A 17273-nucleotide genomic window follows, 5' to 3' on the forward strand; every position below is an offset into this window, starting at 1 on the left:
GTTGTGCCGAGTGAGAAAATTCGCTGCTTTTTCACTCGGGAAAATCACGCGAACCGGTCGTTCAGGAATGTGTTATTTGTTCTTGGGAGAAAACAGAAGCGATTCTTATTTGAATTCCCTTCTACATTAATGAGGAATATTCACAGTCTAATTAGCTTTACTAGATGAGACTTTTCTATGATCTCTTCATAGAAGTTCAGACGCTTTATTAATTTCTCTGTAATGTGTAGCACTGTCAAACTCATTAAATAATAAATTTTCAAGTAGGTTAAACGCCATTACACATCAGCACAAAAGTTCCAGCATAACTTTTAAACCCATGTCGTAACTCTTTTTACTTTATAGTAAATGTAAGTTTTCTATGGAGAAAAAATGGAAATTAGAAGTACGGAAAAGTACTTAAGAGCATTAGAAAAAGTTTTGAAAAAAATTTGCGCTGCGACAATACGAGTAATGTGGATCAAGGCCTGTTTCAACAACCCAGCCAGTTTCTTGTTTCTGCAAATTGGCGTGTCAAGGTTCCCGGGAGACACTAAATGCAAATGGAGCAAGCACTTGGTTCGATTTATCGCGGGATTAGCATGCGACGAGCACTGCACACACCGACATTGTTGGCAACTGCCAACTTGCAGAACAATAATACTGCATAGTATGGACCGCAGAGCTTTGTGCGTGTTCAGAACATAATGTTCTCGGTTACAATACACTCGCGTGTAAACGAATGTGTTTCGGCAGAATTGATCCGTGATTTGGTGACGAACGCAAACTTCTCCGACGCGTAAACCGTGAATTGCCAACTTATGCTGTTCAGTCTAAATTTGAACCAGATTTTATAAAGCGTGGGCATCTGATTAAACGTTCTGTTCGATTTTGCAACAGTTAATGGGGAATACTGGGCCCGCTTTTATGATTTATTTTAGAGAAAAATATTAAGTTCAGCTCAATGTGAATGTGAAGGCCTAGTTTAAAAGGCATATCGCAGCTTTCTTCTTAATTTAAATATTCTTTCTCGAACCTTTGCTCAGCATTTCCCGAAGGCTCTATGCTGAAAGGGTCGCAATATCACCGCCCAGCGGATAACATGGGGCCCTAGTGGCCACAGAAGAGCACGGGTAAAATGTTTGCCATGCCTTTTCGCCTCCTCGCACCAACACCAGATATTTGTCCCTAAAGCCGCTTGAAGGTGCGAAAACCAGCCAAATTGATCTATTTGAGCATTTGAATCTCTAAATTAGCCACGTTTTGCTATCTATGACAACGAAGCAGGCATTATTAACAGATCTCTCAAATGCTCAAATATCTCTCGTTGCCTTTTAGTACTGCAAGTAATATTGCCTTAAACAGCTCAAAGCTCTAGCAAACAGGCCAGTTAATTTAAAATAATTGAATTAATGGATACGGTACCTCTCTTTGACGCTATTTTTGCTGTCTGGCTAGCGGGAAACGCTCTCCGCTTTATAATTTTAATGCTAAAAACTGCATGCTCCCAACTAGCTAAGTACCTTAGAGTCGTGACTATCAAACAAAACCCAGATCATAAGTTTTTATCCTACTTATTTAACGACCAGAATTCCATTCTATACTGCAACAAAGCGAATTCTTCGATAATTTCGCTAGTAAAATTGTGTTCCAACCACAATGTTCATCCTCCACTATAGAGATATAGAAAAATGCAATAAATTCGAGCTGCAAGGCTTACAAATCCAATATCACAATACCTCCAGGGAAGAGAATAAAGGTTCGACAAAGTCGTAAGAAATACCCTGGAGCAAATTGATTGCGAGAGAGTCAGTTGAATAAAAAAATTCAATAACACACTCTGCTGCAACTCAAACAAACACGCCAAGACCTAATGCAAGTCTGTCCGTGTTGCGACACGCGAGACCAAAGGAGGAGCGCGACTTCCGAGCAAGGTTCATACGTTTGCTATATTACAGTTGCAAACACACACACGACGTCAAGCATGTTTCCTCCATCTGCAAGTGACACGGACTATATTAAAAGAATGCCGCGCGGCTGCTTCTTTCGCCACTCCATTTCGCTTGTCACTGTGTGTTGTGACTACGACGAGCATAGCCTGTGGAAAAGCATGGGAGAGAGAAGGGAAGAGGGAGGAAAGAACCCTCGTCATTTTCGGCGCTGGAGCAGAGAGAGAGAGAGAGAGAGAGAGAGAGAGAGAGAGAAAGAGGACGAATGCTGCATACCTGAGAGCGCGCAAAAGGAAAGAAAACGAACGTGAGGCCAGTGCCTTTTTTCTGCTTTTTTGGCAAAAGAGCTCATTAACGACCGCAACCGAGCCAAAGAGGGACGGCGCTGCATGGTGGAAATTAGAGACGGCAGCGCCATTGTGAGCTGCTAATAAGGCTTTTGATCTCGGCTGATAGCGTTTTTAATTAAGGTAATTAGTTTCTTCAGCCTCTTTCCCTGGATTATTTCTGCCCTCTTTTGATTATTAATTCTGTTTGACTCCCGAATTTGCTGAATCACGCAAGCTGTGATATACTGCATCGCTTTGACATTTCCGTAATTATTGCAAAATTCTGAAAAATTGTTTTTATCTTTACCTTAAATATTCTATGAAAAAATGTGAAAGACTGAAACAATTTTTAAGCTGCCGTCGAGAAAATCGGCGAAAAATCAAAGAAAACCGTTTAATTGTTCGAGACACTGGGAAAATTATGAAATAAACGTTTATTTGATCCTGATTTGATTAATATACACTGTAGTGATGAATTGATGCTAATGTTCACGAACAATAAATTCAATGAACCACTATGGCCAGTGCTAACAATTTAAAGTGTTGGTCATTTTGGTGCCTGATGAAGGTCCACTTCAATATTTATGATGGACTCATTTACAGCATGAAAACTTAACGCAGACGATTGTAAATATTTGATGCAAAAAGGAAAGGTTGAGTAGCCAAAAATTTAATACAGATAGTAATCAATTAATTGTAGCCGAAGTTTCCACACAGCCGCCACCTCGTGTGCTGTATCAAGTTTGTGCTGAAACTAATAAAAAACTTGGTGCATTAAAGGTCGCCAAGGAGTCTCAACATCCAATGGCTGATGCGATTATTTCCAAAAAAGTGGGCCATCCTTGCCATAGGCAAAAGGTTGCTCTTATGCCGGTGCCAAGTTGAAGAGGGCTCTTTTGGCGTAATTACTTTTCGCAGCTCCCTCAGGACACGTGCGCCGCGCCGTCTGATTTATAAATAATGAAATTAAATTACAAGAAGCTGCGCGTGTTCACAAAAGCCCCTTTGGATTTGTTTCCTCTCTCGCACCTGCTTGCCGAATATGAACGCATAAATTAAACACAAAAATTTAATGCACTCTCGAGCAAACTTTTTAATAATTCATATCAGCCCCGAGGGATCGTGTTAAACTCGCCGGCGAGATGAATGCGGCTAATCAGGAAATATGGGGACCCACGCATTTTGCCATTTGATAAGGAAAAAGCTCTCGTTGTTTTGCCGCAAGCTGCGAACTTCAGAGAGGAGAATGAGAGCACCACATTCACACTTCCGTTTGAAGCGGTCCGTTAAAACTAATTTGCAGTAAGGATACAAAAGATGGTGGATCTTGATTTAATTACTTTTTAATGTTTTCTCTTATTGTTCTCCAAAAATTATGCAATTGCGTGTCTATTTTGAATTTAAAATTTTAAAATTTAATTTTAAATAATATATTCTGGAAAATTTAATTTTTTTGTTAATCTTGTAACGTGACAAGGTAATCGATTGGTATGGTAGATGAGACGAAAATATAAGAAATTATTATTTTAGTTTGTGAAGATATTTTAAATGATGCGATGCCTTTTAGTAAATCGAACACTTGTCTTGCAGAAACTGTAATCTCTTTATAAGTATCACATGCAATGCGGCTACAGAACTGTAGTTCAAGACGACTTCTACCAAATAGCAAACTTCCTCGAACCGAGGAGGAAATCTCCTTAACATTTCGAACCATCCAAGCCTCTTCTTCCTGGTTTAAACAAAAGACGCGCGTGCAAATCGCTTTTCGCCTGAAGCCATGCTTGGCTCGGTTCAACCCTTTTATCGCGCAAATTGCGAATATTTTAGGTGCATGGAAACTGGAAATGCGGCCTGCGAGTGAGCTCGCGTTCCCGCGGTGACGAAATATTATCTATAATTGGAATCTTCAGGAAAATTTTGCCACAACGAACGCGCGCCACGGATAGAGAGCAACCGATGCGTGCGCGTGCGGACAGAGAAAATAAAGACTTGGCGCTTCAAGCGCAGCTTATGGCACGAAATAATTGAATAGCCCGGCCCGATGTGTGTTTGGCGGCATCACATTCGCATGTATTGTGCGATACTGAATATTGAACGCAAATATTTTTCCTCGCAATCTGTCGATGATGACGTGCGCATCTGGTGAAGCAATATTTAGGAAAGACGAGATTTTATTTTTGGTGCAAAACAGAGTTTTTCCTTGTTCGAAATAAAAACGAATTATTCATTAGGATGAAATTTGAAATTTGAAATTTACCATGTGCTCAAAAGATGATTTTCCTTGTTTTTGTTTAACGAAAAACCTAACAAAGAAAACCACCTAAGTTATCAATTTTTCACATATCATAATCATACGCTGTTTTCCGCAAAGGGAATGCGCAATTCAAACCCAAATTTCACGATCTGTTGCATTTAAACAAAATAAGTAGCGAGAGAATTTCGCAGTATCTGTTTTCCGTTTTCCCGTACGCATTGCGGTTGTAAAACTATTCATGTTTCACCCATGCACAATCAGCGCCGGCCACTACTATTTGCCGGCGGAAAAGAACCATTCTTTACGGGCCTCGCAACCAATTACGGCATCAGCGAACGCACACATTTGTGTTGCTCTGCAAAAAATAGTGAAAGCATTCCAACGGTCGCGTTGCGCGCATTGTTCCAACTAGTGCGCAAATAAACACATTTCTCTGCACAAACGATTGGAGGCCGGCCGTTATCATACTTACACATTCGCTAGTTTCAAATTGCGCACTGCGAGCGAGCGCGTTCATGCACGGGTTGCGAGTTGCGAGAGGGCGGAAAAAGCGCGTACATGGAGCGAAAGGCAGAGGGGAAAAACGCTCGGCGTGGATAGAATTGTATGCGTGAGTTTGCATTAATTATGCATCACTAGCTGGTCCCGGGCGGGTGCTATTGTCGCAATGTGCTCTATATGCCTCCTCCGAGACTCCTCCGACCTTATATATATACTCGCTTTACATGCTTTTTGCCCCAGCGGAAAGGTAGTGTGGCCTGACTGACGACGAAAGATGCGCCAGGGGCGAACGCGGAAAAGAATTGTTTTTTGCCGCGTGCGCCAACTTCTCCGAGAATTTTTTTTCTCCACCGTTCTTTTGAATTTGTCATGGCTACGAGGGACCGGCTACATTTCGTATATTTCAGTTATTGAGAGTGCATGATGTGAGAAAGAAAAAAAGGTCACCAAGAATTCTGTGTAAATTTTATTGAGCTGACGTAAGCAACAATTCCCATGCTCTTTTAGTTATATTAAACTATAGTCAGTTAGGCCACAAAGAAATATGCCAAAATCGACTATTTATTGCAGCATATTTTGATCACAAATATTTATTGACAAATAAACGGCTTTTGAGAAATAATAAATAAAAAAATCACAAAATTTTGGAATGTAGTTGGTGCCGCCCCTGAGTTAATGACAAGAGACGACATCCTCTTCACGGTAAAAGTCGGCAACCTGCTCCTGCGAGGTTTTTGTGATCTGGCTAATTAATTCTCGCACTGTGGAAAAAGGAGCTCGCCGCTGGAGCAGTAGAAGCAGCAGCAGCAATACATCGCCATCCAAACTACTAATAGGCTTGTGTAGGATTGCGCGCGAGACAAAGAAAGTAGGACGCGCTCATCTAATCCTCGGTGCCATCAGCGAGATAGCTCTTTTAATACGGCGTCGGAGCCGCTGCGCGCGGACGGAACGGCAGAATGAGATGATAACAATAATGGTAGTAACGCGCACCATACCTTCTTTTCAGCGGCAAACACGAGAAATTGCAAACGAGGTAGCAAAAAAGGCGCGTGTAACAATGTCGAGTTCCAGCTTTGTTTGCTGATGCAATTCACGTGCTCAAGCAAATCACTTCCAGAGCTTTTTTGCCGACATAATTTTGAATTCTTCTTGCTACTCATTTATTTCCCGATTGCCTTGGAGGTTTCTTTTATTATGTAACACGGGAAGGGATTTATTTAAGTTCCATGTCGCTATTTACAAATGTAAGAAACGTAAACATGCACAGAGGTTTCCCACGTTTTTATTTGCTGGTAGTTTTCTTATTCACAAAAGAGAAACCTCAGGGTATAGACTGAATTTATTATTTAGATTGATTTTTTATTGAATATCGACGGTGTTAAATTTTTGCAGCTTGAGCAAAAGATCAAATATAGCTTTATTTTTCATTAATTTTGAGCTTAACAGCAGGCCAACAATTAAGATTATTTCATTTTTTTGCTTGATTACACTTGAGTCTTTTGTTTGTTGAAATTAGCCACAGTTAATCTCTGCAATGCATTTAATTAATTTTACAGTTAAATTTCAGATTTTGTTTAATTTTAACCGGTTTGTCAATGATTTTTCGCTTGATTCCTCGCATTGCGATATTATTTCAAACGGTGGATGAAATATTAGCAAATAATTTCGCTTCTGGGGATAAAAATCCCGATTTTCAATAAGGGCACAGTGATCTCCTCTTGATTATGAGGCAAACTTTGCAGCAGACTTTCTCGAAAATCTAAAGGGCATAGCTTGGGAAAATTTTAGCTCTTCCCCAATTATTAGAGAGAATTTCAACCAAACGACAATAGGATTTTTCATAATTTCTGTACATCTTATCTTTAAAATGAACAAGTTTTATGTTTCCTGTCATTAATAAATCTTCGCTTTGTTAAAAAGCTTCTCTTTCTTTTCGCCCAATGGATTCCTCTTTCCAAGAATTTGAAGCATTGTCGTCATTTCAAGGAGGACGCAAAAGCCTGATTGCATTCCTAAATCCAATTCACTGAATTCCAGGGAAACTAATCATTTAGCGAGCGGTCGTCTCGCTCAGTGCACCCTCTTGAGGTCGAAAGATGGCAAAGATCGGCGATTTAAGAACGATTGCGAGCGAGCCAATCGGCCTAATGCATCTCGTGTCCCTGCGGCAATTCTTCAGGCTGCTCCGTCTTGAGCTTTATCTCGGCAGCGGCGGCAGTGGTGCAAGGAGGGATGGTGGGGGTGGTTTGTTGCCGGCCTGATGAGTCTAGGCCGGGGTCCGCGGGGAATCGAAACCCTAATTAGCAGTGTATCAAGCGCGGCGCATTAAATAATTACCCGGCGCCTGCATTCACGAGTGCCCGCTGGAGTGCACCAGAAATTTCGGGCCAAATTGGCTGCAAAGCCCAGGGGGGTGCCGAATTCCGGACGGCCGAGGCCGTTGACCCGTGACTTAAGCAACAACAAAGAGCCGGAATTGCGTGTGCAGTCTATGACGCAAGTCTTACGCGTCGCCATTATTAGAGTGCCAAAGACGAAACTTCTTGTGATTTTATCGCTGTTTCTCCCCAACTGCCCTTCTTTTAATTTAACTTTGTTTTATAAAGTTCCATGCCATAATTGAATTAGACGTCTTTCAAGATTAAACTGCAGCTGGAGAGGTTGATAATTAATTGCCTTTTTTTGTGGCAACATGCTTTTCAAGCAGCTCTTTTCTTTAATTAAAGCGGATATTTATCTACTGCAAAATTATATAAAATAATTTGTATCTTTAAATAAAATATTCTCTGCATATTGTTAAAGAGCTGAAATTATCCTAGATTGCCATTAATATTTCTGAGGAAATCGGCTCCAAATTTTGCAAGCTACTCACTGTTTCGCCAGAAGAAATATACAGCTCATTCATTAGCAAATCGTTGGATAAATCAAAACAAGAGGAATCTGAATCAAGCAACAACAGAAAAAAAATAAAATATTGTTAAAATTATGATTTTTTTAAACAAAAATTAGGCTTTTTTAAAATTTAACTGTCCTTATTTTATAATTGCACAATGTAGGGATTATTATTCAAATTAACCATTATCAGATCACCAGCTAACTAGAGTCACCAATTAAAATACATTTCAGTCATTGCCCTCTGTTTTATTTAAAAATACTCCATACTTTTTCGCGCTACAACCCAAACAAATCATTCCGCGTCTGGAAAGTAGGAGGCGTTCGGTAAGCCGCTTTTGCTCTTTTTTTAAGCAGGACAAATGACTCAGCTCGTGTTCGACCGCAGCAATAAATAAATTACTGCGCGTGCCGGCAGATGAAGTGCGCACACCATTTATGTTAAATTATAATCATCATCCCACTCACGCGCGCGCAGCCACATTATCTAAAAACATTTCACATCGCGTTTAATGACTGCCTTAATAATTTAGCCAGTGCTAATTTCGCCGGCGCGCGCTACATGCCCGCTCCGCCTGCAGAAAGCCCTTTTCATTGAATTATAAAATAGTCCATTACCATTCAAATTGTCGATTGTGTGCAGCAGGCGAGAAGGGCCGCCTTACAACCCGGCAACGCCCGTGGCTTTTAGCTCTCCGGCGTATTGATAAAACAATTTCGAATCCTTTTAATAACGCTAGTTCCGCGATGGCATTTTATTACTAATACTACCTTTTATCTCTACTCCACCTCCCCTCCGGACGCCTGCAGGACGCAAAAGCTGCCATTTCCAAAGGAAATCATTGGCGGCGCTGCCGAGGAGCTTTTCTTGATTGCAGTCGTCATATCTAACGATTTCCATTTGAATCAAGCTCTCGAGCTCAATTCCAAATATAGTTTAAATGGTCACCATAAGAGATAAACTGTGAAATTATCCTTGGATAGGATTTACTTTTAAAGTTAATTCAGGTGCATTGCGAGTATTTATTTAATTTTAAATATATCAAAAATCAGCTCACTTCATCTCTTCCAAGACTTGAAATTTAGGGCCAATCTTTGCAAAAGCTGCTGAAAACCCATACAAAGTAAGTTCGCCACCTTACATATTTAATGAACTGCACCTTAGCAGCACTTAAATATGTACATAGCGAATTTCACGCGCTGAGGTGTCGTGTGCCACTGGGGAAGAGTTTATTATCTTTCTCTTTCTCTCTCTCTCTCTCTCTCTCTCTCTCTCTCTCTCTCTCTCTCTCTCTCTCTCTCTCTCTCTCTCTCTCTCTCTCTCTCTCTCTCTCTCTCTCTCTCTCTCTCTCCCTGTTGGCGGCAACTTCATCTCACTCAAACAATGTGTTAGCCGTCCTTGGCGAGGGTGAAGGGGTGCGAAAGTTTGCAACGCAAGAAAAATGCGCACGTATGAATAAGTCAGTCGGCGGCGGCGGCATCATTCCCGCATTATGACCGACAGGGCGCCAAATCCAGTACTCTGGCAGGCTGGATGAAACAAAAATTGACGATTTGCACATACAATGGCGCCGATGTGCGTGGGCTAGGAGCAGAGAGAAAGAGAGAGCTATCAAATTTCATACGGTATATTGATTATGCAAATGGCCGGCCACTTTTTTGCTCCTACTTTTTGTGCCAACGGGGCCGAGCGAGCAGCGATGTAAAGTTTCAATAAGTGGGCGCGCGGTTGATCTTGATCGCCATCGTCGCCCCCGCTCGTCCATAGATAGCAGGCTGCGCGAATTCACACCCTCCGGCGGCTCCGCTTCATTTCCTCCGCGCGCGCCACACAGAGCAGAGGAAGCCAATCGTCCGAAGTCATTATCGCAGCTGCAGAATAGCCCAGCTGTCGAGGGAAAAAAGGGATTTGCTGCTGCGGCTAATGAGAGGTCCAATATTTGTTCCCTCCGACGATGATCGATGTGCCTGTTTTAGGCGTGCTGGCATATATCTCAGCTGAGGAATATATTTTTAAATAAAAACAGTGGAAATATTTCCGAGCGTGAAAAAAATGTCTTTTTTATTCATGGTGTTATGGGGAATGCGTCGAGATAAGTCAAACCCCACAAATTGTTGCAATGCCTTTATTTGTATTTGCCGTTATTTGGTCTGAAAGAATATAATAAATTCCATAAATACATAGAAAAGAATGTTAAAACTAAACACTTTAAAAAGGCAAAAGGCCGTTGTCCATTATTAAAATAATATATATAAAAATGACAAGAACAAAATAATAACTCAATAAATGAAACACATCGGAATAGATAATAACATAAGCTTACCCCTAAAAAAGGGAGTTGTCAATATTGGCAATACAATCGAGGTAGTTCAATTATTCGTCAATTAGGGTTCGTACTGTAATAAATACACTTATATCAACTAACTAAATTCACAAATCACGAATAGTAATATTGTTCACTGAAATAATCACTTACAAAGTTCCTATGTTTGCAAGGTTAACGAACTCCTAAATGTGCGGCCAAGGGAGCAATATTTGCTGCTACCGCACACGTTTATCTGCGAGTTTTGAATAACTGCTTATAAGGTTAACACGGATATACTCAGGCAGCCAGGGGAGGAGAGAGCGCCACCTTTCGGCAGCCACCATAGTGTTTAGCCAATTTAGACGGTTTTGGCAGTTATAGATGGTTTAGATGATTTTAAGTATGGTGCAAATGGCATAAAATTGCATGATTCGAGATCATTTGCAACGATTGGAAGCTCTGAAAAAATAGTCGACCGTCTAAATTTGACAGCCCTAGTCATGTTAGTGATCTAGCCAAAGCTATGAGGAAATTTTCCAAGAGCCTCGTTCGTGCTGTAGTTAAAAAAATGTAAATTATCGCACAATATAGTATTATCTCCAAGCATCAAAGCTGGCTTCAACTTCTGCTCTCATACGCACGAAAGGCCTTAATCCCCGGGTATAAATAAATTATAAAGCAATCATGCTGATGTCTTGCAGCAGGTTGGGAAAAGAACACTCAAGCGGCAGAGCTTAATCTCCATTCTTTTGACGGCCGCATACATAGTTTTGTGTATAGCGAGAAGCACATTCTCACTTACAGCCGGCTCGCGTGTAGTGTAGTAAAATTTTGGCTGATGGCAGGCAGGAACGGAGCAACATTCGTGTACCGGCGTAATGCGCGTCGTGCAAAATAAATGTCGGCGAAATTCGCGAGCGGGCGCGTCTCCGGTACGACGTCAGGTCGCACAATACCAGCCAGTTCCTTAGCTTTTCTTTAACCTTAATATTTATCGTCATCATTTCTCATTCCCTCTCTCTCGCCATAGCTGTATGTACACACACGTGCGCACGAGCAGCCATTGTTATATTATCTCTCGTACACACTCCCGCGCGCCCGCTTGCTGCTTATATTCCGCCAGGGTCTAAATCTTGCAAAAGAGCTGCGCCGACGAAATTTCACACGCAGCGAGAATTATTTAAACTCGCCGTCTGCAGGTTGTGCGTACACGTAAAAGTTTCTTACACTCGTCCGCGCAGTGTGGCCGCTTTCTTCTTTTATTTCGCCAAAGTGCGCCTGGGAGTCGGGTTTTTATTCCTGACGGCGTGTCGCTCCGGTCCGGAGCTAGGCTAGGCTGGCACGCCGATGTGTCCCTCATGAGGAATAACCTGCGCGTGTAATATGCAACTTTAATGCCCGCTACTGATACCGGCTCCCTTTATGCTCTCCGGCCGGTGCCAAGTCGCGCATCCTCTCTGCTTATACAGCTTATCGCGGAATTAATGCACTCGCCAGCCGCACTATTGGTTGCACTGCGAACACATGTTTGTGATGGGTAAACGCGAACAACCCGATGCTCCCCACGCGCACCTTTTGTTCTGTCGGTCGGCACACGCAACTCGCGAAATAAGCCAGATTTGCCAAGCTGCTCCCGCGCGGATCGTTTCTGAGCCGACTTTTGTTCTCGCAGCTTCATTAAAAACGCATTTCATCTCCGGTGGCAACCTTCAAGGTTTACTCAGCTTGTAAATTTCTAGACAAGGTGGCGTGGGGGTTCTCCTAATGTAATATTGAAATGCACACTTTTGACTTGTGAACCTTTGTTTTGGGCTAACAGTATAATTAAATATGAATATATAACGGGAGTACGGGGGAATGGCAGAACCACTACATTGTATAACAAGCTCCCCTATCTTAAGATGTACTTTAACAATCTGAAAAAATGTGCCTAAAGTTACCTTAAATATTCCCTAGAAGTTAGTAAAAAGATAAACTAAAAAAATTCCAGGTTGCTTTTTAAATTTCTGATAAAATCAACTCCAAAGTTGGCAAATTGTTAATCAAATACTGTATCCTCATTGAAAATCAGGATTTTATTTCGCCAGATAGAAAATTTTGCTTATAATTTACACACCGTTGGTTAGATTGCGACGGTACGATTCAAATTCAAACGAAAAATCGTTAACTAAACGTTCATTTTGTTCAGAAACTTGACAAACTTGAAAATATAATTTTACTTAGGTTCCCTAATTTGGTTATTCCACATCATAGATATTACGGTTGAAACTAATTTAAGTTGTTACTTATATAAATCCACTTTAATCGTTATTGCACAGAAACAGTAAAAAACAAGCTTTAGACTGACTAGTAAATTTTTCTCATCTTTTTTTTTTATTTTACAAGTCGTGCAAAAACCAAACCATAGATTCAATCTATTGCTCAAGGAAATAAGCTGAAATTTATGTCAGTACAGCCAATAATAAAAAAGGATCAAGCAAAACCGTAAATTGAGATTCTTGCCAATTTGGTAAAAAAAAGTAAAAAACTATTTGTACTTGTTCTTTTACTTTATTTTGATTCCTCTCGATGCGTCCTTTCCAACGGAGTGTGGTTTGTGAGGAAAATGTTCCAATTAGCAAAATATTAAATTCCGAGTTTCGTGAGTTCCCATGCTTCAAATGAAAGAAGATTTTTGCTTTGATATTCACCCTTTCATCTACCCTCATATCAACCACTTTATTGAATTTTGTGCTTTTAAGCCCGGGAAATGGCTCACAATAAAATTTAGAACGATTATTTTCTTCCCTTTGGAAGGTCGTAACCCCTTGAAATCTACCTCAGAACTCTTTTGTGTCGCCATAAACCATTCAAATGTGGCACGTGTGCTTATACTTTGAATTGTATATTCTGTGTCGGGTGGCATTCAACTTGTTATGAAATAAACGGCGTGTCAGTTGAGCGGAGCTTCTCTCCCGGTGACGGCGGTGAATGAAAAAGTTTTGGTCGTGGCGCAGCCCTTTGCTTGTCGTTCGTTTCGTGTGTAGCCACAAACTGGCATTTAAACCGGACGATCGATGCCATTTTTATTGCATTCATGCCGGCAGAGGTCGTACGTCGTGGCACAGAAATACTTGGCCGGCTGTCACCGAGCGATCTGCTCGCTCAAGACGTCGCGCACGTGTGCTGATGATGATTTATGGCCGCGAAAAGGAAACGGCGCTGATTTGAATTCACCGGCAAAGCCGCGCTACAAGCAGTTTATCGGGGAAAAGCGGCTCAATCTTGAACGCAAGTGTTATGAAAATTAGCTTTTCAAATTGCGCGAGGAAATAATTGAGCTTGGCGCCAAGCATACCGGAATGAGTTGTTGCCTTTGACGCGGCGCGCAAGGACTCGCGGCTCGTGCATAATTCATGGTGATTCTCGGTAAAATGGGCAACTCGTTAAAAGCAGCTGACTTGATGTGCTACATTAAAGCCTCTCGGCAACATTACGGTACACGTGATATCAACTGGCAAGCCCTCTTAAATTTATTTTAACGTGGAAAATGCTACACACATAATACTCAAATCAATTAAAATAATTATTGATCACGAGAAGGCAAGACTAAACAATATTTGAATCATTTTTTTCTACGTAAACTGGGGTCTAATTGTTTATTATTGTCGTTTGTGAATCCCTATTAATAAAGCGATTCCGCATATTCAGTTGTTGTTAAAAATCACTAGTGTTGGTGGAACAGCTCTCATTTTTAATGCAGAAGATTTTACCGAAAATGCCCTTAAGGGTTCAATTTCAACTATTTCAATTTCCCGACCCAACAGATGGGTAAATATCGAATTTCTGTATTTGTTTTCCTTTGAAGAACTCGAATTTCTCTCCCAAACGAGCAACTTTCCCGCTAATTTCTTGTTACTAGTTTAGTTTGAACTTCCCTAATGCTTCATGAAGCAGAAATGCTGAGAGCAAATCTTTTTTTTTAAGTAGAAAAAAATTGTTCATTAACTTGAAAAATCTAGTTTAATTTATTTGTGACCTTTTTTCTTTCCAACATTTATTTCAAACATGCCATTACATTTAAATGTGAGATTTTAAATATATATTAAGAGCGATATCTCGGCAGATGACAGCAATGTATTGGGGTTGAAAAATCATTAATGGCTGCAACAGCCAGCGTCGATACACACGAGATCGCAATCAATTGAGCATGGCAAATCGAATCGGAATGAGGGCTGCGTGTTGCAAGCCCACTTAATTGGGGGTTGTCTGGCGTGTTCATTAAGGGCCATTGGTCCCTGGAACGATCGGGAGTAATTAACGAGATGCGGCACTTGTGTGTTACAGGTGTCAACGGGCACTGGTATCATGTCGCACTTCGTCAATCTGCACATTGTGGTACCTGAGGCATTCATCCTCGGCAACGGCGAGCACCACGTCGACATTGGCAGCACTATCAGCCTTGTCTGCATCATTGAGAAGGTGAGCTTATTCTTCATTTTAATTTTGAATCGTTTAAATAAATGACACGGTTGATCATTTTCAATTGATTTTGTTGATGAAAATCATTGCGAGTGTTTGAATCTAGCGTTTTACTAGACATGGATGGATTTATTTCGTTAACGCATGTAATTTTACTTTATATTAAGACCTTGCAAAATTTACAAAAAGTATAGTCTTTATTCCATTAATTCCCTTACGGAAACAACTGTAGTTTCAGCTTCAGTTTATCATTGTATCATATAATTAAACGAATTGCCCTCTCAGATTAATGTAATTAGAAAAGCCCTTTATCTCTAATTCAATGGTTTATGCGGGATATAATAAGATTTACTTATGTATTGCTATAACTTTTTGAGATCTGATATACCAGATTAAACTGGAATTTTCCTGATTCATATTTCATTAAATATAATTTTAACTGGAGCTTGGAGTTTTCACCATCAGAACTTTCCTGCTTTGCTGTTGAAGGACATGCTTTGTAATAAAAGTGATTTTGCAGCGTAGTTTGCATGCACACTTTCCTCGTTGCCATTCAATTCGCGTGTCAGGTTAATTAGAGGCCTCGCGGGTAATTAGCCAGAGCTAGCAAAGTTTCCTCCGATTGTACACCTCGCATTTGATTGGCATTAAAACGTAATCAATTACAAAGTTCTCACCTCTAGCTGCGCGGCAAAACCCACGACGTGCAAGTTGGTTCTAATGCGACCGGAGGTGCAACAGCCCTTAGTTAGTCTGACAAAGTGCTGCCGGATCGATAGCCACGCGTGTAAAATAAGCGCGAAAAATATCAGGTGTTTTTGAAATTCCGGCACGTCGGAATCTGCTATAATTTTGGGCTCTCAGCGAAATTTGATGGCACGCCGACGCCATGTTTGACTCTGTGTTTCCGTGCGCGCTGCATTTCTCCCGAGGATAGCCCCTGAATATTCGCTACAAAAAATTAAGCCTCAAAGGAACGCACGCGACACTGCAGAAATTTTAATTAAACAAAGTGAGAGCGCAGGGCCTCTGCTTTACCGCGGCCCAATGCGCGACTGGGGGTGGAGAGGGAGCGTCATTGGTACCCCCACGTGCATCACCTGCGTGGTTCAAAGTTTCGCGGCTTTTGTCCCCGTATAATCACACTTTCGCATGCTAAAACGAAGAGAGGCCACTTAGGAAGCGGGTAGGCGGAAAACAACACGAGCCCTCTCTCACTCTACATACCACTCACTCAGGCTGAAAAGCTTGACGAGTGGTGGTTACATTCTAATTCTAGCTGAGATCGTACATTTCTCATTTTGAACATTGCTTAACAAGCCAGTGGCAAGGATTGAAATTAGTTAGTTTGTTTGAAGAGATTCCTGCACACGCATTCCTGTTGCGGCCGGAAGTCTGCTCAACTTGAAATCTGTCAATATCCATTTGACAGGAACTCGGCACTTACTTTCTAAATCATCATAACTCAGCGTTTATACAGCCTGAAAACCGCAGAGGCGGCAAAACTCACTGAGACATTTCGTCAGTTCAAGGTTCAGTTCATCGATCTAGAAAATGCGTGTGTTTGCAGTCTGGTGTTGCTCTAGAGAACATTTCACGCGTTATGCGTCACAGGAACATATGCATATATGCCGTGCGTTGCAATGGAGACATTCGTAAGCGCGCCCGTTGTATTAATTAAAGCGCCTGCTCGCACCCTGTGCGCGTGCATTATGATTATTACTATCTAGAGCGTGCACGGCAGTGGCCTACAGAAAGCACGAGAGCATTAAACTCGTCGGCATAAGGTGCTGCTGGATGGCTCGACGACAGCGTGCTCCACAGAGATGCTTAATCCGGCAAACAAGCAAACATGCACTATCATCAAACACCATCTCTCGACACCACCACTTTTGGACCCTTGTTGCTTTCCACCGGCATACCGAGTGGAAACAAAACCTTTGCACTTTTGCAGCATTCAGCAGACTAGACTGAAATATTTTTGATGGCCCTTGGCGAGCGCACATCAAGCCGACAGAAAAAACACTAAAAGAATGCTAAATTTGTTCCGCGAAGTTGATGCTGCTGTTTATGCAAATGGCAGATTGCGATCGGAATGCGTGCACTGTTTTCGTGTTTTATAGCTTTTTTACGCTTTGGACAAAATGAGCCCCTTTGATTGCTAGCAAGTAGGGGCCACGAATGAGTTTGCAATTTGATTCTTACAGCCCTCTAAAAATTTCAATTTGTTCGTGCTCGGAGATCACGAAGACCTTCAATGCCCAATGGGTTTGATCAACTTTATTAGGTGGTTTCGGGGTCCTTTAAAGTGGATATGTCCTACAGAATTATAAAATTAATTTAAATATTATATATACCTTAGATATTATTTGGAAATTGGGAAAGAGCTAAAATATTTCCAGGTCACAGTTTAAATTGCTGGAAATCTTGTTAGAGGAATCATTTTTTTGTTGATACTCACCAGACGCACTTTAATTAAGAAAACCAAGTGCTTCGTTCGCTACAAGGCTAGAACGGAAAGAGGCACGTTTGCAAATAAACGGGTTGAATTCCCTGGTTGGTACAAGTTTCTGGCAAAGTGGATGAGAGTTTGCCTCGG

The 17273-nt window shown here is 41.3% G+C and overlaps 1 protein-coding gene across 2 annotated transcripts in view; it reads left to right on the forward strand.

Annotated features, from left to right (window-relative positions):
- Positions 1-17273, forward strand: part of LOC135947768 (neural cell adhesion molecule 1-like) — a 106509-nt gene that overhangs the window by 66240 nt on the left and 22996 nt on the right. For both annotated transcript variants that reach the window (XM_065496703.1, XM_065496704.1), the window contains exon 5: positions 14540-14674. In XM_065496703.1, the coding sequence (XP_065352775.1) occupies positions 14540-14674 (135 nt within the window). The remainder of the gene's footprint in view (positions 1-14539; positions 14675-17273) is intronic.

The sequence above is a fragment of the Cloeon dipterum genome, chromosome 1 (assembly GCF_949628265.1).
Source record: "Cloeon dipterum chromosome 1, ieCloDipt1.1, whole genome shotgun sequence".
In the NCBI taxonomy this organism is placed as follows: Eukaryota; Metazoa; Arthropoda; class Insecta; order Ephemeroptera; family Baetidae; genus Cloeon; species Cloeon dipterum.